General features: G+C 41.8%; 1 protein-coding gene across 1 annotated transcript in view; it reads left to right on the top strand.

The window, feature by feature from the left end:
* si:dkey-11f4.7 (piezo-type mechanosensitive ion channel component 2) overlaps window positions 1–23,572 on the top strand; it is a 75,511-nt gene that overhangs the window by 39,078 nt on the left and 12,861 nt on the right. The window contains 12 exon segments of the mRNA XM_051932467.1: window positions 162–230; window positions 364–473; window positions 599–716; window positions 8,433–8,507; window positions 8,722–8,888; window positions 9,574–9,746; window positions 9,942–10,118; window positions 16,152–16,361; window positions 19,872–20,130; window positions 20,212–20,400; window positions 20,632–20,761; window positions 20,854–20,989. Coding sequence (XP_051788427.1) covers window positions 162–230; window positions 364–473; window positions 599–716; window positions 8,433–8,507; window positions 8,722–8,888; window positions 9,574–9,746; window positions 9,942–10,118; window positions 16,152–16,361; window positions 19,872–20,130; window positions 20,212–20,400; window positions 20,632–20,761; window positions 20,854–20,989 — 1,813 coding nt within the window.

The following is a 23,572-nucleotide window of genomic DNA, read 5'->3' as shown; positions in this document are numbered from 1 at the left end:
GATCTTGCCTGAATCTGTAAAGTTAGTTAATCAAAAACCTTGCATGTATGTGTATTTTTAAAGAAAGTGAAATGTCATCAAAGGTGAAGAGCCCAGCAGCACAGCTCTCCTCATACACGTGTATATCCTGCTACTCAATAATCTTGTCCTTTTTCTTACAGAGGGAAGCAATCAAGAAAGCAGGAGTGAGGAAAAGAATTGGTGGCAGCCTTGGGTCACTCACACCAGCAGTAAGTACCTACTCCTTTGGCAAAGCTGCAAACACTAAGAGATCACCTTCTTACCAAGCAACCACTTTAAGTAAAAGTCTTCTGGTGTGTGCTCTAATTTATGGGACAATTCACTGGGTCTTCTATTCTCCAGTGATTCGAGATGGCTCTTATAGCCTCTTCGATTCAGACAGTGAGGAAGAAGCCGAGGAAGAGCCACAGAAAAAGGAAGATGAAGTCAGTAAAAAGAAATCAGCCTTTCAGGTGTGGACACAGTAAAGTAGAGTGTGAACATAGAAAGACAAGGGCTAAGGAGTTTAAGATTGGGGGTGGATTAGCTTCAGCGCCCCCAGAGCTTGACTGGTGTGCTCATTGCCTTTCCTCTCCAGCTTGCCTATGAGGCCTGGATGACCAGCTCCAAGGAAGCACTGAAAATTAAAAAGAAGGAGGAGCGAATACTGAAGAGGTATCAGAAGGAAAAAGACAAGGAGGAGATGCGGGAACGAGGTAGGCTGCTGATGCAGACAATTTTGTGAATCGGGTGAATTTGCCATTTTGTGCAGTTCATGTAAACTTTATAATAGTCTTTACACAAGGCTTAAAATTTACTTCTGCTCTTCCCATCAGGGCATCCTAGTAATCTTGCCTATATCAAGGGTGGGCAATGTCGGTCCTGAAGAGCCGCAGTTGATGCAGGTTTTCATTCCAACCCAATTGCTTAATTGGAAACCAATCCTTGCCAATCTCAGACCTTATTTAATTTTATGGCTTGTTAGTCTGCACACTGCAAGGTTCTTATATCTTAGAATTTTTCCTTTCCAAGGTTACCATCCAAATAATTTGATGCCTAAAAAAGATAATTTTCAGTCTGTCACATTTTTCTATTAAGTGTTTTATTAAATCAAATAGTGCATGATGAACGCACACAGGTGTAAATGGAAAAAAAGCTACATGAAGAACTGCTGCGTGCTTTGTCATTTACATCTTATTGCTAATAATGAGCCATTAAAACAGCGAATGCAGCGGTTTAAGATTGAAATTAGCAATTAAGGGTGGGAAACCTTAACAAACGAGACCAGTAAAATGAAACATCAAAATGTCACTTAAGCAATAAATGCTTCATCAGCAATAATTGACTTCTCATTAAGAAACTGGGTTGGAGCAAAAACCTGCAGCCACTGTGGCCCTCCACGACCGACATTGCCCAAGCCTGGCCTCTATGATCTCCTTGCATCCTTTGGCAGATCATAGGGGCTTTTCACTAACTTAATATCTGGGCTTTTCATGATGTTACACTTCAGTACCTCTGCTATTTACCACAGAATCTTAATGACCTCTTTCTATTACTGTACAGGAGATTCAGAAAGTATTCAGACCCCTTCACTTTCTGTAGATTTAATTTGAAATGGATAAATTTGCCATTTTCCCGGTCAATCTACACTCACTATCAATACAAACATGTCTAACACAGGTTTGCAAATTTATTAAAAATCAAAAACTGAAATCGGTCTTTTATGTAAGTATTCGGGTCCATTACTGTGTCAGTACAAATTGTGGTCAGGTACATTCTGTCCACTTTACCTATCATTGAGATGTGTCTAAAACTTGATTGTCCACCTGTTCCGACCTTAATTAATTGAACATCGTTTATACTGTAAATTACTCACACCTGTATATGTTTTCACAAACTCGACAAAGAGCCATAGCAAGGTTTGGGGCAGCCACCCGTATATTATTTTCTGCCTGCAAAATTGAATAAAATGATAGCACTGCACATGTGCACAAATTGGAGTCTAAAACAGAACTGAGGGGATAGGGGAAAGGTGGCGGCTTTTAGAGGCCAGTATAGAAAGTGACCTCAAAGGGGCTGGAATCGGAAGGGTCTTCATCCATAGGCTCTGACCCGGAAGTGATGTCAAAGGGGTCGGAACCAGAATTGACGTCATCAGGGCCAGGCGGAATTTCCTGTGAACGGTCTGCAGAAAAGCAAGTAAAAGAGTCAGTGCACTCTGCCACATCCTGGTCTGGCTCATTCAAACCTTTTAGCTGCCTCCCATGCGCATGTGGGTGACAATATATATATTGTAAAAGGCGCTATATAGCGCCCGACCCGGCACAGACTCAGGCAGAGGCACGTACTTAAATAAAAGACTTTTTTATTTCTCTTCAGCCGTGGGGCACGCCTTCCCCGAGTCCCACAGGCCCAACACAGTCCCAAATACAACTCACAGCTAGCACAACAAACCACACTTCTCTCCACCTCAGCAGCACCACCACTCCTCCTCCTCCTCCTCCTCCTCCTCCTCCTCAGGCTTAGTCCTCCTCCTCCCGACTCTGGCTCTCTCGAGTGGTGGTGGCTGGCCTTTTTTATACCCCACCCGGAAGCGTTCCAGGTGCTTGATTACCTGATCCTAATTGACCTTCTGGGTGGGGCTGACGAGTCGACCAGCTGGGCTGGAAAGTCCATGCAGCTCCCCCTGGTGGCCATCCAAGCCCCCACCCAGGCTGTGGAGATCTCCATCTCCCATGGAGCCTTGCGCCAGGTTGGGGAATCATCGTCCACCAGGGAGGCTGCCACCAAGCGTCCCGGGGGAGGTACTGAGCTGCCCATGGTGGCTCCCCCGGAATAGATGCAGCAGGGGCATCCCTGCCGGGCATGGGACCCGGCTGTCCTTCACAATATATATATATATATATATATATTTTTATATATATATATATATATATATATATATATATTGTGATAGTTGCCCGGACACCACCAGTCGGAGACCACATCTTTATAAAACATGCACGTTTATTAAACATTAAATAAACAATTCTCACACTGTACACAATGCACTCAGCAATAATCACCACAAAATACTCAGTCCTTTGCCGCCTCTACTCCTCCAGGGAGCTTCGTCCAACTCCTACTCCCGACTCTGGCTCTCTGACTGTAAGGAGTCGGCCCCTTTTATCCCTGCCCAGATGTGCTCCAGGTGGCTGATGGCGTCCATCTTGCAGCACCTCCTGGTGTGGTGGAAGTGCTGCCCTTTGACCCGGAAACACTCCAGGCGTCCCTGGCCGATCCCTCCGCCATCTTGCAGAGTGTGGTGGAAGTAACAACATCCAGGTCCCACGAGGTGTAAAGCGCCCCCAGGCGGTGGCCACGGGTCCAAACAAGTCCGACAGTTCGTTCTCCTTTCCCGTGGTCCTCTCCTGCTCCGTGGCAGTTGTGCCCTCGTGGCCCGGAAGTTATTCTTGCCACCTTCCGGTCCTCTCTGGCGTCCCGGCCAGGTAATAATCCTGGCCACCTGCGACAATATATATATATAAGGTTCCACAATTCCCACTGTAGGTCTGAACAAACACTAAGTTTGATTTAGAGGGTCTGTGGCTTAGTGGTTGAAGATCAGTTTTAAATAAATAAATAGCCAGCTCAATCTCTGCGGGTGTGCATGCTCGTGCAGCTGTTTGGAGTTGGTGGAGCAATTGAGGTGTGGTGCATCTGCCATGTGAGGGTGTGTTCTGTTCCGATTGCTTCATTGGCTTCCTCTGGTTTGTGCCCATGGAGGAATATAAGGGAGAGCCAGACAAGAGAATAAGAGGTGAAGGACAAGAGAGCAGTGAATGAAAAGTGCAAAAACAAATCAAAAAAAAAAAAAAACAATACATGGACACAAGCAACACCCACAACAAAACACATCACACCACCAAGGCTTATGTAGCATGAGAGAGTGGTCAGGGGCCCTGTAGGAAAGTGTGAGGAACAGCGCTTCAAGAGTAGAGCTGGGAGCAGCTGAGCATTCTGGGAGCCTGCAGACACAGATGGAGGCAGAAGAAAGGAGTGTGTCTGGCTCAGGGTGTGCCAGGAGATGTGCCAAAGGAGACAATTGGCAAAGGAGCCAGTGAGTTGGACTGTAGTAGTCTGTATCTCTGCCTGGCTGCAAGACCTGTTAGAGTGAGCTGAAGGAGATGAAAGAAGAGACTTGTACTGGGCAGATAGAAGTGGAGGGAACCTGATAACTGTGGAGTTTTAATTTGAGATCTTAATGTGCTTTTCGATTGCTGCTTTGTAATGCAGAAGGAACACTGTCTTTTATTGGAATTTTTTATTGACTTTCAGGCATCTCGCTATTTACGTCCACAAATGGATTATTTGTTGAATTGAAGATTACACTGCACTTGCTTCTTGGTGTATTTAAATTTTGAACCTGTGTTTTAGAATTTATTAATAAAAGCACCTGCACTTTTTATACCCATCCACTGCTGACAGTGTGTCCTTGCTTCCTGTGTCCCATCCCTTGGTTACATTATCATATGGTACAGGTTTAACAGGCTCCCAAAAGGGAGTCTGGGAGAATAGAGTTGACCCGCACTGCAACACCAAGTCATTAAGTCCAAACAACTCTTTACAGACCGTCACAATCAAATTGTGGCAAGGCATAGATCAGGGCAAGGGGAAAAACAATTCTAAAGTTTTGAGTGTTCCATGGAGCGCAGTGGCCTTGATAATTGAAATGTAAAATGTTTGGAGCCACAAGGACTCTGTCCAGCCAATGGTCACTCTGAAAGTGCTTTAGAAATCATCTGCTGAGATGGGAGAACCTATTCGAATGATGGATATCTCAGCATCCATCCATCCATTTTCCAACCCGCTGAATCCGAACACAGGGTCACGGGGGTCTGCTGGAGCCAATCCCAGCCAACACAGGGCACAAGGCAGGAACCAATCCCGGGCAGGGTGCCAACCCAACGCAGGATATCTCAGCAGTACTCCATCAATCAGGTGTTTCTGATAGAGTGTCCAGTTTCTTCTTGGAGTTGGCCAAACACCTTTTAAAGGACTCTTATGACCATGAGGTAAAGGGTTCTCTGAACTATTAAGACAAAAATTGTTCTCTTTGGGCAGAACTCCAAGCACTATGTCTGGTGAAGACCAGACTTTGCTCATCACCTTCATAATACCATCCTTTCAGTGAAGCATGGTGCTGGCAGCATCATGCTATGGGGGTGCTTCTCAGCAGCAGGGACAGAGAGACTGGTCACAATTGAGAGAAGGATGAATGCAGCCAGATACAGAGAGGTCCTTTAAGAAACTCTGCTCCAGAATGCAGTTAAACTTTCAGCTTGTCAATGACCTGAGGCGTACAGCCTTGACATCGCTGGAGTGGCTCAGCCAAACCCCAGACTTAAACCCCATAAAACAAGTGTGGAGAGACCTGAAGATAGAAGTTTACAGATGCTTTCTAGACAGTGTAACAGACATTGTAAGAATCTCCCAGGAAGAATGGGATAAACTACCCAAATCCAGGTGTGCAAAAGCTGCAGAGACTTACCCAAGAAGACTTGAACATATAACTGCTGCTAAAGAGGCTACTGCAAAGTACTGAATTAAGGGTCTGAATGCTTATATGAATGACCTATTTCAGTTTTTGATTTTAATCAATTTGCAAACCTCTTTAAAAACATGTTTTCACTTTGTCATGATTGGATATTGAGTGTAGATTGATAGGCAAAAATGGCAACTTTTTCCATTTAAAATGTGTGAAGTGTGGTGAATGTGAAGGGATCTTATTATTTTCTGAAGCCATTGTGTATCAAGCCCCCTCAAACACTTTTACTGTCCTTCACATACTGTAACATACTCCATGGCCTTCCTCACTGCAGACTCCTTGCATTATGTTTACTTTTTTATCGCTTACACTTCCATGATACCTTGCAGTCTGTACACTGCTACTGCTTTTCTCTGCACACTCCTCTCTGCCACTGTAACAGGTGTCTAAAATACTAACTTTAGTTATTTGGAGCTTCACTAAATCCTGGTAATCTTTGTAATGTTGTAAGTTTTCCTGTTGTGTTCCAGTTAATCTGTTTACTGTGTTATGTTATGGCATTAGTGTGCGCCTTTCCCAGTGTTCATTGTGTTAACTGTGAGAGGAGGAATTGTATTGGCAGAGCTTGAGCACTCAGATGTTTTCTGTCTTTACGTTTCAGTCTGTTACTAATAAACATTACCAGGTAAAGGAGTTCAGTGTGGTTACATTATTTCTTCGTGGCAGTTTGTATGATGTGGCACAATGTAGAAGCTTTCGAGGTTAACCGGATTCAAAGCCGGAGTGCAGCACTACAGCATGTGTGGTGAGCACCAGTTACTCCTTCTGTTTCTATTAGAATTTTTATTGCCTCGGCCTGTAAGATCAGACAGCTTACTCTCCACATTAAACCCTGACTGCCACTTCTCTTCACGTGTGGCCTTACTTTGTCACTGCCGTTTTCTTCAGATTCCTGTTGCTGCCCGTTACATATCAGAATCTTCATTAGCTGTCCTTTTACATCATACCCTTCACTGTTCAGAATATACCCTGACAGCCTCTGCTCATCACATATGACCTTTTGTCGTCATTGCTCTTTATTTCAGAATATTTTCTGTCACTGTCTCTCACTTTGCTCACTTCATACCCTTCCTCACTTAAGACTCTTCATTGCCAGGGCCATCCTAACGCATGGGCACGCTGGGCAGTTGCCCGGGGGCCCCAGGCTAATCTATGTGTGTTATGACTTGCTGAGCGGTTGTGTAGGTAAGGGCCCCAGGGTAGTGCTTGGCCCAGAGGCTTATTATGCTGTTAAGATGGCTCTGCTCATTGCAGCTGTTGTATATTAGCATCTTAATTACTTGTACTTGTTATATCAGACTCCTCACTCCACAGATTAAACCTGATCATTCTATGTGACTATGTCTCTTTAGATAGCGCCTCACACTGTTGCTATTCTTGTCTTCATATTGCTGCCACTATTCTTAATGTAATTTGTTCAGTGTTCTTCGTAACTTCATACTCCACTCTACTCAAGCATATCAATCTCTGTTGTGGACCTTGAGTGACTCGGCCCTTTGCCTCAGACTGTTGTCACTGTCTTTCTTCATTTCAGTCTTCCATTGCTCTTTATATCAGCGTTTCTCAACCTTTAAGTATTTGCGACCCGAGTTTTCATAACAGTTTTAATCCATCCATCCATCCATCCATTTTCCAACCCGCTGCATCCGAACACAGGGTCACGGGGGTCTGCTGGAGCCAATCCCAGCCAACACAGGGCACAAGGCAGGAAACAATCCTGGGCAGGGTGCCAACCCACCACAGGACACACACAAACACACCCATACACCAAGCACACACTAGGGACAATTTAGAATTGCCAATCCACCTAACCTGCATGTCTTTGGACTGTGGGAGGAAACCGGAGCGCCCGGAGGAAACCCACGCAGACACGGGGAGAACATGCAAACTCCACGCAGGGAGGACCCGGGAAGCGAACCCAGGTCCCCAGATCTCCCAACTGCGAGGCAGCAGCGCTACCCACTTTGCCACCGTGCCGCCACAGTTTTAATCGCGCCCCCCCTAACGTTTTTTTTTGGAAGGAGCCCACTAATATCAATTTGTTCTTTTTTAATTAATGATATATCATCAATGCATATTTTATTGACATTTATCTAACTCTATATTTTTTTTTCTAGTATCAGAATGTAGTTTAAGTTAATTTGTTTTGGTTTCAATAGATGTATTTTTTATATTTTCGATTCTTGTTTTCTTTTTTTCACATCTTCGCGCCCCCTTTTTTGTTACGGGTTTGAGAACCGCTGTTTTATATCATAATTGCAATATTCTCTGCCTATTGGGTCAGACTCTTCAGTTTAGACCTTGAAAGATTCTGCTGTTTACATCTGACTTTAGTCTTACTTCTGGTTTGTCTGTCGCAGTCCTTTACCTGACAAACTGCCAACTCTTCTTCATTTCAGACTCTGCTTTGTCACTTCAGTTTATATCATAATTGTAATCGTCTTTGCCTGATTGATCATAACCCTCACTCTGTTTGGTCTCTGAATGACTCTGCTCGTTATTTCAGACTCCTGTCAATACCCTTCATAGGCCTCATTATATATAGTCCAGAGTTGTTCGTATCATATACCTTACTGAATCTGCTCTTCCCATTGTTTCCATTAATACTCCTCTCTACCAGTATTCCTCACAACTCATTCTCCACTGTGCTTCACTTACAACTCCTCATTGTCTCAGCACTCTGTGTCCAAAACAGAGTCACTTCTATCTTTTATATTAGGCCACTTGCAACCTTTGTTATACATTTCAGACCATTTACTGTTTTCTACTTTTCTCTCTTGATCATTTATTGCCCTTGAAGTCCTCCTATAGTTCCTGATCATTGTTTTGTTCCATTCTTTTTTAGGAATTTATGTGGCAGAGTCTAGTGAAGATGAACTTGAGGAGATTCCAAGAGATGCAACATCACCAGGAAAGGAAGGTATGGCTGCTTGACAGTCTTCTGCCTCTTTTACTTTTCAGGAGACCATACCATCGGCTCTAACCACCAATGTATCTTGACATGACGTGACCTATAGCTTTTCTTAGAGTCCCACAAATGGACGCATAATGTTGATAAGATATGTGGTAAAGAGTTTTTTTTTATTTTTTTATTTTTTTTTTTTTACAATATTCTTGTATGTCCCTTTAATTAGAAAGTACAATCCAGCCAGCAATGGATTCCTTCAGGTTCTTTTGGGTCTTCATCCTTTCACTCATGGATGACATCACCTGCATACTGAATTCATTCTGCAAAGACAACCTGGACATCTCCATGGTGCTGCGCTTTGAGAAATCCATTCTGGACCGTGAGCTGAGAAAAGTAAGCTGAATCTTCTAAAACACTCCATTATGTCGTGTTGTCAGCCATAACATTAGACTTTTGATGGTTACTGTCACATCCATAAGTGTTTAAATTAATCTTTTCCTCCATCTCATCATTCCCACCTTTTTATCAACAATTATTTTAGTTCATTCTTCATCATTGTTCGGTCAGCCACCATTCTGCAGTTCACCATGGATGTGCATCTTGTGCCAGCATTTGTTAGAGCACAGAAGGAATTGGCTCATCTTAGTCACATTTGTCATTATCTCTATTATAAATTAATATTTTATATTATGATTTTAGTATATTATATTAATATATTATAAAGTAATAAATAAAAATGCATCAGATGAAAACTGCTGCGGTGGGTTGGCACCCTGCCCGGGATTGGTTCCTGCCCTGTGTTGGCTGGGATTGGCTCCAGCAGACCCCCGTGACCCTGTGTTCGGATTCAGCGGGTTGGATAATGGATGGATGGATGGATGAAAACTGTATGTACTTTCATAATTACAGTCTTCTATACTCATCCCCCAGAAAGTATGTAGTCCAAAAAGATTATGCATAGTTTGTGTGCGGCTGCCCACGCCTTCAGTCTATGGAATGTTGTCCACACTGAGCACTGCACAGTTTCTGTATCCGTCTGAAGCTCTGATTCTAAAGATGCCTAATGTAACCTTCTCAGGGCAAAGAGGCTTCCCATGAAACAATCCAGCGGTTTCATAATGCCCGGCTCCTTCAACAAAGTTTGTCTCAGTCTGATGACAAGAGTGACCATGCGGTGCCAGGGACATCTGAAGGGTACCAGAAGATACCCAGTTCAGACTCTAAGCTGTCTTGGGATAGCAGCATCTCCAGGTATTGTCCATCCTAGCCTAGCTGTTTGTCCAGAGTTGATGTACATCTTACCTCCTCTCCCCCACTGGCAATGTACACAGCTTTTATTGGGTTAACATCATTCATAATTTGTTTTTATAAGTTTCCCCATTAAAGTACACAGATTTTTTTTCTCTTGCTTTGGCATGAGATAATCCCAGTGTCTTTTTGCTTAAGCTGTGTGACAGACATGACCAGTCTTAGCTCAAGGCAGACAACACAGGATGACTTGGATGAGATGTCCTCTGCTGCTGCTCCTTCTCCACTGCGGTCCTCAGAGCACCTCCGCCGGAGGCTGTGCAAGACTTCTAATATTGATTTGTCCTCATCTGAAAATGGCCATTTGGAATCAGGGTAAAAACACACAATACTTTCAAGTACATTGAAATGATTGCTTTCGTTCACATGCATGTGCCTGCCATGCGTAGTCAAATTAGAGTGAGCTTTTTTCTCTATAGCAACAAGGAGACATTAAAGAAATTGATAACAATATCCTTACATCTTAACTCAGTAGATTCAGGAACACAGCACAATAAAGGAGTTTAAAATGGACCAAGGGAAAAACTCAATGATTCAGCATTGGAAAGAATACAGCAAATGAAAGGAAAGCAAAGAATTGATTTGAAAAGATTTTTGAGCAGGTTAGCTCTGTACCCTTGAGGTAAACACCAAGACATAAAAGAATTTAAACATGCATTGTATTATTTCAGGAGGTGAACACAAACATGTACCGGAGGGAACGGCAACAGATCACTGCTGCAGAGATTCCTAATGCTCTGTAAACATTTAAGAATAGAATTTGGGTGCATTTTGGTTTTTACAATGTCAAGTAAATAAGATGCTTATTATGAACCATGTAGTTGTAAGCATTGTGATATTAAAGTCAAGATTTCAGGAAGACTATAAACTAGGAGCATCTCTTCAGCTACAGCTACAGGAGAATGTGAAATACCCCATGGTAATCTGAGGGGGCTGTTAGTGCTCCATTGTTGAGAATGAACAGTGAAATCTTACTCTGTTACTATGTAATATACAATATGGAGCCGCTTAAGTGTCAAGAAAAAAAAAAAATCATTTCAAAGAAATTATTAACTCGTTTGAACAAATTACTACATAACTCATTTGTATGGTTTTCCTGGCATACAGTTCAGTGAACTGTAAAATGTGTGTTAACATCAGTGAACTGGAAGAGGAACTAATTGGAAGACCACCGCAGTTGAAACAAGTTATGTAATTCATTCAGACGGCTTACCAATGGATTTTTTTTGCCTGACACCTACAGAGCTCCGTAACACATCTACTGTAGCCATACAAAATGGCATCAGTTAGAATATGTATAACTTAAGTAGAAGAAGTGCATCATACATGAATAAGCAATCCACAAACAAAAACCTTGTACATTTAATAATAATACATCTTTTTTTTTTGAAATTTTATTGATTTTATTAAAATCAAGTAACATTCTGTACAAGCAAGTCAAGTTTAACAAGGCGCCTTTCTAAACACCCAAGCACACCATACAGATAATAAAATCAAAAACCAACAAAAACATGCATGTACACATACACATACAGTAATGGCCGAAATTATCAGCACCCCTGGAATTTCTCCCAGAAAATTATTGCAATTACAAATGTTTCTATACACATGTTTATTTCCTTTATGTGCATTGGAACAACACAAAAAACAGAGAAAAAAAGCCAAATCTGACATCATGTCACACAGAACTCTAAAAATGGGCCTGACAAAATTATTGTCACCCTTTCAAAATTGTGGGTAAATCGTTTTATTTCAAGCATATGATGCTCGTTTGAACTCACCTGTGGCAAGAAACAGGTGCTGGCAATATAGCAATCACACCTGAAGCCAGTTAAAATGGAGAAAAGTTGACTCAACCTTTCTGTTGTGTGTCTGAGTGTGCCACACTAAGCATGGAGAACAGAAAGAAGAGCAGAGAATCGTCTGAGGACTTGAGAACAAAAATTGTGGAAAAATATCAACAATCTCCAGAGATCTTCATGTTTCTTTGTCCTCTGTGCGCAACATAATCAAGAAGTTCACAACACATGGCACTGTAGCTAATCTCCCTGGACGTGGACGGAAGAGAAAAATTAATAAAAGACTGTAACAAAGGATAGTCCGAATGGTGGATAAACAACCCCAATCAACTTCAAAACATATTCAAGCTGTTCTGCAGACTCAGGGTGCAACAGCGTCAGCTCGAACTATCCGTCGACATCTGAATGAAATGAAACGCTATGGCAGGACAGCCAGGAGGACCCCACTGCTGACACAGAAACATAAAAAAAGCCAGACTGGAGTTTGCCAAAATGTACTTGAGGAAGCCAAAATCCTTCTGGGCGAACGTCTTGTGAACAGATGAGACCAAGGTAGAGCTTTTTGGTAAAGCTCATCATTCTACTGTTTACAAAAAACAGAATGAGGCCCACGAAGAAAAGAACACAGTATCTACAGTCAAACATGGTGGAGGTTCTAAGATGTTTTGGGGATGTTTTGCTGCCTCTGGCACTGGATGCCTTGACAGTGTGCAAGGCATCATGAAATCTGAAGACTACCAAAAGATATTGGGGCGAAATGTAGGGCCCAGTGTCAGAAAGCTGGGTCTGCGTCAGAGGTCATGGGTGTTCCAGCAGGGCAGTGACCCCAAACATACCTCTAAAAGCACTCAGAAATGGTTGAAGACAAAGCGCTGGAGAGTTCTGAAGTGGCCAGCAATGAGTCCGGATCTAAATCCGATTGAACACTTATGGAGAGATCTCAAAATTGCTGTTGGGAGAAGGTGCCCTTCAAATCTGAGAAACCTTGAGCAGTTTGCAAAAGAAGAGTGGTCGGAAATTCCAGTTGAGAGGTGTAACAAGCTTATTGATGGTTAAAGGAAGCGCTTGATTTCAGTTATTTTTTCCAAAGAGCGCGCAACCAAATATTAAGTAGAGGGTCCCAATAATTTTGTCCAGCCCGGTTTTTGAGTTTTGTGTGAAATGATGTCAGATTTGGCTTTTTTTTCTCTGTTTTTTTGTGTTGTTCCAATGAACATAAAGGAAATAAACATGTGTATACCAAAACATTTGTAATTGCAACAATTTTCTGGGAGAAATGGTGCATTTTCAAGGAAAATTCCAGGGGTGCCGATAATTTCGGCCATGACTGTATACACATATCTATATCTACGGAACTGAAAATACAGCAATAAGAATACAGCCTAAGGTCATGTAGTGTAAGCTTATCTAAATAGATATGTCTTAAGACGAGATTTGAAAATATGTGGGGAATCTGTGTCCCGAATGTTTTGTGGTTGTGAGTTCCAGAGACGAGGAGCACTACAAGTAAATGCCCTGGAACCCACGGTAATCAGGGGTGCATGTTGGGGTGATGAGAAGTCCAGATGTAGAGGACCTAAGATCGCAGTTAGGTGTATAAACATGTATGAGGCCAGAGAGGTATGATGGAGCAAGGTTATGAAGTGCTTTGAAGGTAAGGAGAAGAATTCTAAAATCAATGGCAAATTTTACAGGAGGCCAATGAAGCTGTTCAAGAGATGGGGTAATGTGTTGCATGGAAGAGGTCTGAATTATAATATGGGCAGCTGAATTCTGAACAAGCTGGAGTTTATGGAGAAACTTATGTGGGAGACCAAAAAGAACAGAATTACAATAATCAATGTGGGAAGTGACCAATGCATGAGTAAGGATGGCGGTGCTATTTAGTGTGAGGGAGGGTTGCAGGTGTGCAAGAAAAACCCCATGACATTATTGATATGAGATTCAAAAGACAGAGTACTATCAAAGATAATCCCCAAACTCTTAACCTGACGGGAGGGATAGATTGATGTACCATCAATATTAAGCGAAAAATTATTAGATTTTGATAAAGCAGACTTGGAGCCAATGAGGAGAACCTCTCTTATGACTATTGAGGTGGAGGAAATTAGAAGAAATGAAGGCAGGATGGAGGAAGGACAGATTTGGGCTTTGTAGATATATAGAGCTGAATATCGTTTGCATAACAATGAAAATCATTTCCACATTTCTTAAAAATACCACCTAAAGGGAGTAGATATATTAAAAACAGTAAGGGTCCAAGCACCGATCCCTGGGGAACACCACTAGTGACTACGAGGGATTGTGATCGAGAGTTTGTTAGGTGAACAAACTGAGAACGATTAGAGAGGCATAAAGTTAACCATATACAAGGAGTATCGGTAATGTCAATGGCGGCTAACCGATTCAACAAAATAGTTTGTGAGACAGTATCAAAGGCAGCACTCAGATCAAGTAGCACAAGGATTGTTAAAAGCCCAGGATCAGTAGCCATCAACAGGTCATTAGTGACATTTACCAAGGCTGTTTCAGTACTATGTTTTGGACAAAAACCAGACTGAAATGTCTCAAACAGATGAGATGAGCATTAACCTGTGCTGCCACTACTTTTTCAAGAATTTTGGAAATGAATATTGGATATAGGATGATAATTATTGTAGTTCTCGAGGTCACCACCGGATTTCTTTAAAAGTGGAGTTATTACAGCTGATTTGAGGTATAAAGGAACAAACCCAGATCTCAGAGAGGACTGAATTAAATATTCTAATCTCAGTTATTTATTGATAGTCCTACTGCAAACTTAATTTCTCAACCACTTACACCACACAAGGGTTGCATTACATTATAATATCATAATGTCAGTGTGTTATGTACTATTACTGAATATTCCCAGTCTTGCTCAAATATGTTTTAAAAATTAAGTAGGATGGATTGATTACATATAATAAAATTTTGTCAATAGGTACATGATTAAAACTTTATCATTAGTCAAATTAAAAACTTTGCGGTGGATTGGCGCCCTGCCCGGGGTTTGTTTCCTGCCTTGTGCCCTGTGTTGGCTGGGATTGGCTCCAGCAGACCCCCGTGACTCTGTAGTTAGGATATAGCGGGTTGGATAATGGATGGATGGAAATTAAAAACTGAATACTTTGTAATATACAGGTATTGCAGAATCAAATCACAATAGTTAATATTTAGAAAAACTAGGGGGCTTTGCCCCCTGCTCGTTTCGCTCGACAATCCCTGGGCTGGCGCTACACTCGTGTAAGGGGATGCGGATGTATAATTTAAACAGATTGTTATTTTCATGGGAATTGTTACATATGCATAATAGAACTAACTATTTTACATTACAACAAGTAATTAACCATATTAAAAAACAGTAAAACGTAATAATTTGAAAGTAAATTATGTTTCATGTTGTGTTTGAGTTTTTTGTTGCGTTATACGATTTTGTTCTCTTTGGATTTGAAATTAACACACAAATACTTTTTAAACTTACACTTTTAATGTAAAACCTCATTTTTTTATTTACATTTTCATCAATATCGCATTGAATTTTGATTCTGTGTTTGGACTTACATCGTGACAACGCAATGTATAACTGCACGTGAGTGAATTTCGTTTCTTTCTCTCTAATAAATAAACCGACTTTTTTGAATGTTTGTCTCTGTGATTTGATAATTGTATTTGCAAAAGCTATTCTAACAGGAAACTTAACATTTTAATACGAATGGCATATCAAGATTTCCTTTGTTGTGTAATGTTATCCGCAGAAGATGTACTACATTACCTTTCTTGGATACATCCTTCATCCAACAGTAATTCTGGTGGTGGAAGACCATACAGTGTTAACAGTTGTACTTATTTTTCAGGATATTGTAAGTTGATGTTTTCATCTTCCGCACAATCACCAACAACTGTTTCAGCATAGTCTATTGATCCGCATTTAACCAATTTGCCGTGTAACCGATCGACAATTTTCACATTAATTCACTTGACTTCATCGTTTCTCAGTGCTAGGATTGCCCGTGTACTCATTTTTTCTGTTGATAACTGTTCAAGATGAAATTCTCCAGTAAGATTTGGACATAATAAGTCTTCTTTTATTGGGAACTTAAAGTGAGGAAAACATAAAAATTTATAAGAATTAAGAGAGCAGGAACTGTCCATTCCAAACCTAAGGCTGCCAGCTCCCCCATTAGGTTGTGTGTAAAGGCCACAAGACATCACAGCAAGAATGGGGTACACTGTGTGGTAGGCCCAACTCTTTAAAGTAAATTAAAGTGGGCTCCTGTTTTTTGGCTTTAGGATAGAATATTTCCATCATTTAGGGTTCTCCATCCCCACTCCAGACTAAAACTCATTTTCTGTGTTTTCAATTAAACAAGGGCAACAAATGCACATCCACTCATTTTCTAAACTCTTGAATTCAGACTGAGAGATATAAAGAACTGGTACCTGTGTCAGCACTTCTTCTGTTCTTGATGCCATGTCATGAGTGGTATACTATTTGAAAGTCTTGTCTAAGTACATATGACCTTTGCAGCCAAGAGGAGGAAGAGGCATTGAGTGGAATCACCCAGAACAAAGCTCCAATCTTTTCATCATCTTCTGGGTCATCACATACTTCTCGGGCACCTTGTCTGACTTTGTCTCGGGATCTGGAGGACATTCCTGAGGAGGGAGATGTGGAAGAGAGCAGACCAACCCCAGAAGAAGTTCAGAACTTTACAGCCAGTGAACTCCTGCTGAACAAGTAAGTTATACCAAGAATTGAGTGTATCAGGATTATGTCATATGAGCAAAATGACACCATTTCAGCACTCCTTTGAGTGTCATCCTGAGAGTACTCTGGTTGTACTTAATTTAATTTCTGTGGCCTACTTCCATTGGTGCAGAGGTTCAATACTGCTCATTTATCATCATGACCAAATCCTGCCATTACCACCATTTATTTTACACAGGTGCATCTCAATAAATTAGAAAATCATGGAAAAATTAATTTATTTCAGTAATTCAATTCAAAAAGTGAAACTCATATATTATATAGATTCATTACACACAGAGTTATATATTTCAAGCGTTTATTTCTTTTCATTCTGTTCTTTATGGCTTACAGGTAATGACAACTCAAAATTCAGTATCTCAGAAAATTAGAATATTACATAAGACCGATACAAAAATGATTTTTAATACAGAAATGTTAGCCTACTGAAAAGTATGTTCATGTACGCACTCAATACTTGGTCGGGGCTCCTTTTGCATGAATTACTGCATCTATGTGGTGTGGCATGGAGGCGATCAGCCTGTGGCACTGCTGAGGTGTTATGGAAGCCCAGGATGCTTTGATAGCGGCCTTCAACTCATCTGTATTGTTGGGTCTGGTGTGTCTCATCTTCCTCTTGACAATACCCCATAGATTCTCTATGGAGTTAGGTCAGGCGAGTTTGCTGGCCAGTCAAGCACAGTGATACCATGGTCATTAAACCAGGTATTGGTACTTTTGGCAGCTTGTCAGCAGCGGGAAGCATGAAGTGCTCTACAATTTCTTGACTTTGGATTTGATAAAACACAGTGGACCAACACCAGCAGATGACATGGCTCCAGAAATCACGACTGACTGTGGAAACTTCACACTGGACCTCAAGCAACTTGGATTCTGTGCAACTCCACTCTTCCTCCAGACTCTGGGACCTTGATTTCCAAATGAAATGCAAAATTTACTTTCATCTGAAAAGAGGACTTTGGACCACTGAGAAATAGTCCAGTCCATTTTCTCCTTAGCCCAGGTAAGACGCTTCTGAGATTTGTCTCTGGTTCAGGAGTGGCTTGACATAAGGAATGCTGTGACAATTGTAGCCCATGTCCTGGATACGTCTGTGAGTGGTGGCTCTTGAAGCACTGACTCCAGCCACAGTCCATTCCTTGTGAATCTCCCCCAAATTCTGGAATGGGTTGTGCTTTCAAGGCTGCAGTTATCCCTGTTGCTTGTGCACCTTTTTCTGACACATTTTTTCTTTCCACTCAGCTTTCCTTTAATATGCTTGGATACGGCACTCTGTGATCAGTCAGCTTCTTTAGCAATGGTCTCGTGCGGCTTCCCCTCCTTGTGGAGGGAGGGTGTCAATGACTGTCTTCTGGACAACTGTCAAGTCAGTAGTCTTCCCCATGATTGTGTGGCCTACTGAACCAGACTGAGAGACCATTTAAAGGCTCAGGACCCCTTTGCAGGTGTTTTGGGTTAACTAGCTGAGTGGAGTGGGACACCAGGAGTCTACAATATTGAACTTTTTTACAATATTCTAATTTTCTGAAATACTGAATTTTGGGTTTTCATTAGCTATAAGCCATTATCAGCAAAATGAAAAGAAATAAACGCTTGAAATATATCACTCTGAGTGTAATTAATATATATAATACAACCCCAATTCCAATGAAGTTGGGACGTTGTGTAAAACGTAAATAAAAACAGAATACAATGATCTGCAAATCCTTTTCAACCTATATTCAATTGAATACACTACAAAGACAAGATATTGAATGTTCAAACTGATAAACTTTATTGTTGTTTTGCAAATCTTCACTCATTTTGAATTTGATGCCTGCAACATGTTCCAAAAAAGCTGGGACAGGGGCCTGTTTACCACTGTGTTATATCACCTTTCCTTTTAACAACACTCAATAAGCGTTTGGGAACTGAGGACACTAATTGTTGAAGCTGTGTAGGTGGAATTCTTTCCCATTCTTGCTTGATGTACAACTTCAGTTGCTCAACAGTCCGGGGTCTCCGTTGTCGTATTTTGCACTTCATAATGCGCCACACATTTTCAATGGGAGACAGGTCTGGAGTGCAGGCAGGCCAGTCTAGTACCCACACTCTTTTACTACAAAGCCACACTGTTGTAACACATGCAGAATGTGGCTTCGCATTGTCCTGCTGAAATAAGCAGGGACGTCCCTGAAAAAAATGTCGCTTGGATGGCAGCAAATGTTACTCCAAAACCTGTATGTACCTTTCAGCATTAATGGTGCCTTCACAGATGTGCAAGTTACCCATGCCATGGGCACTAACACACCCCCATACCATCACAGATGCTGGCTTTTGAACTTTGCAAACAATCCAGATGGTCCTTTTCCTCTTTGGCCCGGAGGACACAACGTCCATAATTTCCAAAAACAATTTGAAATGTGGACTCGTCAGACCACAGCACACTTTTCCACTTTGTGTCAGTCCATCTCAGATGAGCTCGGGCCCAGAGAAGCCGGCGGCGTTTCTGGGTGTTGTTGATATGTGGCTTTCGCTTTGCATGGTAGAGTTTTAACTTGCACTTGTAGATGTAGCGACGAACTGTGTTAACTGACAATGGTTTTCTGAAGTATTCCTGAGCCCACGTGGTAATATCCTTTACAGAATGATGTCGGTGTTTAATACAGTGCCGCCTGAGGGATCGAAGGTCACGGGCATCCAGTGTTGGTATTCGGCCTTGCCGCTTACGTGCAGAGATTTCTCCAGATTCTCTGAATCTTTTTATGATATAATGGACAGTAGATGATGAAATCCCTAGATTCCTTGCAAATGTACGTTGAGAAACGTTGTTCTTAAACTGCTGGACTATTTGCCCACGCAGTTGTTAACAAAGTGGTGAACCTCACCCCATCCTTGCTTGTGAACGACTGAGCCTTTTGGGGATGCTCCTTTCATACCCAATCATGACAAACACCTGTTTCCAATTAACCTGTTCACCTGTGGAATGTTCAAAGCAGGGGTTTTTTGAACATTCCTCAACTTTCCCAGTCTTTTGCTGCCCCTGTGCCAGCTTTTTTGGAACGTGTTGCAGGCATCAAATTCAAAATGAGTGAAGATTTGCAAAACAACAGTAACGTTTATCAGTTTGAACTTTCGATATCTTGTCTTTGTAGTGTATTCAATTGAATATAGGTTGAAAAGGATTTGCAAATCATTGTATTCTGTTTTTATTTATGTTTTACACAACGTCCCAACTTCATTGGAATTGGGGTTGTATATGAGTTTCATTTTTTGAATTCAATTACTGAAATAAATTAACTTTTTGATGATATTCAAAATTATTGAGATGCACCCGTAAATCAATGGCCGGTAGTTCTTGCTTATTTACTGTGTGATGATGGAAGAGATCGATATTTATTTGCAGCTCTACCCTGCCCTTGTTGATAGGTCTCAGTAGCTTTATGGGCTCTTCATGGATATCCAGTGAAACCTTGTGTTTTACATGTGTGCCTCATACAGGGCCTTTCTGGATGATGAGATTGAGCAGTCAAACCGATTCTTTCAAAGCCTCCCACGTCTTCTGAAACTGTTTCTTGCTCTGTACAACACTATGGTCTCCAAGTCAGAGATGCTCTGTTATTTTGTTATCATCCTAAATCACATGGTTTCAGCCTCGATCCTCACTCTACCACTGCCAATACTAATCTTCCTTTGGGCTATGCTTTCAGTGCCACGGCCTAGTAAGCGCTTCTGGATGACTGCCATCATTTACACTGAGGTGAATGTGTCCAGTTTTTCTAATTGTATGCTGAGCTAGGATAAGAGTGGGTATCTTAAGGATATATTTCTGTTTTCACAGGCTACAGTAGTTGCAAAATATTTCTTCCAATTTGGTTTCTTTCCCTGGACAAGCTCTTACTACCGAGGGATGAATGCAGACAGGCCATTTGCCTTTTCAAATATTGTAGGTGTGGAAAGAAAGGACAGCTATGTGCTCTGTGATCTCCTGCAGTTGCTGGCACTCTTCTTCCATCGCTCTATCCTGAAGGTAATATCCCGGGCTGCTGTGACTTGAGCAGGACAAGACCTCACTGTCCTACACCTATCTTGTCATATCATCTTGTAATTAGCATAAGAAGCATCAGAATGGGAACAGCCAAAGTCTCAAACAATTAAACGTCTTTGCTTCTTTAGGTTACAAAGATACATAGCAACCTTAAAAAGGCGTGTTTGGGTTGAGTGTGGTGCTGGCTTATAGTGTTTTTATTTTCATTTCCAGTGTCATGGTCTCTGGGACAATAAAGAGCTTGAAATACCTGATTTCTTCAAAAGGTTTAAGAAGGAGAAAAGAAAAAAGCAAAGTGGCCCAAGAAATTCACCAGGATTCTCCTATAAGTCCAATGGTGAAGGTAAATATTTGCAGTCTTTGCTCTGTGACCAGATCATGCTATATGCACTTAAAGCCTCTGTTCAACCATCTCTTGTTTTTACATTTGGTCAGAAGCTGCTGATGGTTCAGAAACAAAGCACAAAAAGAAGCGTCGCCGGGTGGGAAAACCTGCAAAGTCCTGGAGGGAGAAAGTGAAGGAAAAGTGTACTTTTGCACTCCAGGAAGCCAAAGCCAAGACAATTGATTTGTAAGGAACAAAGAGTTTTCAGTTTGTATGAATAACTATAGAAAGTGAGAAGGAGTGTAAGGAAGTAATAAGGTGTAAGAGCAGAGTAAGAGTTTAACTGAGAATGGGGATGAAGTAGACATGGAAGTGCAGCTGGGACTAAGGAATATCCAGCTGGGATGCCAAAAGTGAGGAGGAGTAGGAGTGTGTGATGACTTGTAAGAAAGTATAACTGGGAGTGATGAGAGATTGATAAAAGTAACTGAGACTTCAGAGAAGCATGTTAAGGGTAACTAACTGGAATAAAGAGGCATGAGGAGGAAAACATGCATGATCTATGAGGGCAGGTAATTAAGGGTAAGGAGGAACACCTCGGATGAAATAGCCAGTTGTAAAAAGTTGTGGCAGAAAGCAATCTGGTATGTGCTAGAACTGAACAGACTGTAAGGACATAGATGATCAGTCGATCTTTTCCAATGTGGTTGCTATGAATTCCTCTGAATAATTTGATCCATATAACCACTCCAACAGAAAGACACCCTTGGTGTGATGCCTGTTCATTGCAGGCCCCACTCACACTCACACAATGCCAACCTAAAATCTCCAGTTAACCTAACAGACTAATTTTTGGCATGCGGAAGGAAAACTATCATATTTGGAGAAACCTCAATCCCCCTTCCCACACACAGACAACATACCGATTCTAAGCAGAGATTGTCAGGGACTTGAATCAGGCACATATGGAGTTATAAGACAGCCCCTGTAACTAATTTGCCACCATGCTGACCATTTATAAACCAGTCAGCCTTCATTGTATATAGTGCATTTCATTTCAGGCATCATCAGAATTAAATGATTAGACAGCATACACAACAACATTATTCTGAGTGTCAGCCAGCACGGTTAGAAGCGTTAATCGACAGACTTTGAAATGGCCTTTGATTTAGTTCATCACCTGAAATTAATCTTGAATCCAGAAGTCATTAGTTTCCAGTGTGACAAAAGGGGCTATACTAGCACTCAACCCAACACAGACAGACGCAGGAGTCACACTGATAAAACAAATAAATGTTTTTATTCTTTTCTTCTCCTGTGGGAAACGCTTTCCCTGTTCCCCACAGGCACAGCACAGTCCCACAAGCACAGTACCACACAATTCTTCTTCTCTTTCTCTTTTCTCCACCACTCCTCTCTGGCAAGCTTCATCTTCCTCCTCCCGACTCCCGGAGTGATATCTGCTGGCTCCTTTTATAGCCCAAGTGTTTGATGACTTATTTCTGGCTGCACTTCTGGGTGTGGCGGAAAAGCCACCCACACAGGCTCAGGAACAACTGCAGCACCCCCTGGCGGCACCCCCAGATCCCAGCAGGGTTGTAGAGAACTCCATCTCCCTTGAAGACCATGGGGGCTGCCATCTAGTGTCCTGGAGGAGGTACTGTCCTGTCCATGCTTGTACCCTTGGACCATATAAAGAAGAGGCATCCTGGCTGGGCAAGGGCCCCTGCCATCTGCCACACCAGTTATGAAATTGGAATGCAGTGTGTTTGATATACAGGATAAGAGGAAGATACTTCACATAGGAGGAAGTCATATGCCAGGATTGTGTGAGTGATCTGGTACAGTTTGTAATTTTTATTAATGACATAGTCTCATATTTGGAAATTTGCAGCTGACATTCCAAAGGATGTGTTAGTAGGTTTACTCACTTAGCAGACACTTTTGTCCAAAGCAAATTACAAAAGAGGTCAGCATAATCGAATAAACATCTATCTGGAGGACTGCTTTGAAACAAGTGTTACAGGACAAAGTTACAAAATGAGCGGTCACAATTGAAGTGATCAAAACCAAACCGAACACCTCAAGACTAGTTACTCTTCAGTATTAAGAACTTTAACCATTATGAATCAGGGAGAGATTCACAGAAAAGAGAGTCTTGGAACACTTCCTAAACACAATGAGGGAGGCATCAGTTTGGAGGAATGTGGGCAGCTCATTCATCAGCTGGGAGCTTCACATGAAGATATTGAGATGTAATGCCATACAGAGGTGATATCACTAGGCACCATTCATTAGCAGACCTGAGTAGAAGAGAAGGAGTACAGAACTCCACAAGTGTCTCCACATATATTGGTACTGACCCATTGACTACTCTGTGGGCAGGCATCAGTGATTTGACCTTTAGGGAGCCAGTGCAGTGACCTAAAAACAAGAGTGAGACCTGCCACTGCAATGGCTTGGTAGAGAATGCTGGTCTCACTGTCAGTTAAAGAGTTGCAGTAATCAAGGTGTAACAAGAGCAATGCCCGAACCAGACATTGTACCGCATACTTCGTCAGATACGTTCTGACCTTGTCTGTGGTATACAGAGTGAATCTGCGAGAGTGACAGACAGTTGCAGTGTGGTCAAAGAACAATAGCTGGTCATCGATCACAACCCCAAGGCTATGTACGTACTTGGTAGGCGATTAGTGATAATGAGCTGAACTTTACAGAGATAAGTTGTCTACTAGATATACGTGGCTGGTGTAACAAGGAGCTCCATCCTTGGCAAGGTGAGCTGGAGATGGTGTTCCTTTATTCAAGTTGAGAGTGAGACAAGCCGTG

This window comes from Erpetoichthys calabaricus, chromosome 10 (assembly GCF_900747795.2).
Source record: "Erpetoichthys calabaricus chromosome 10, fErpCal1.3, whole genome shotgun sequence".
NCBI lineage: Eukaryota > Metazoa > Chordata > Cladistia > Polypteriformes > Polypteridae > Erpetoichthys > Erpetoichthys calabaricus.
The sequence above is the reverse complement of the archived record's forward strand: the minus strand, read 5'-3'. Positions and strand labels throughout refer to the sequence as shown.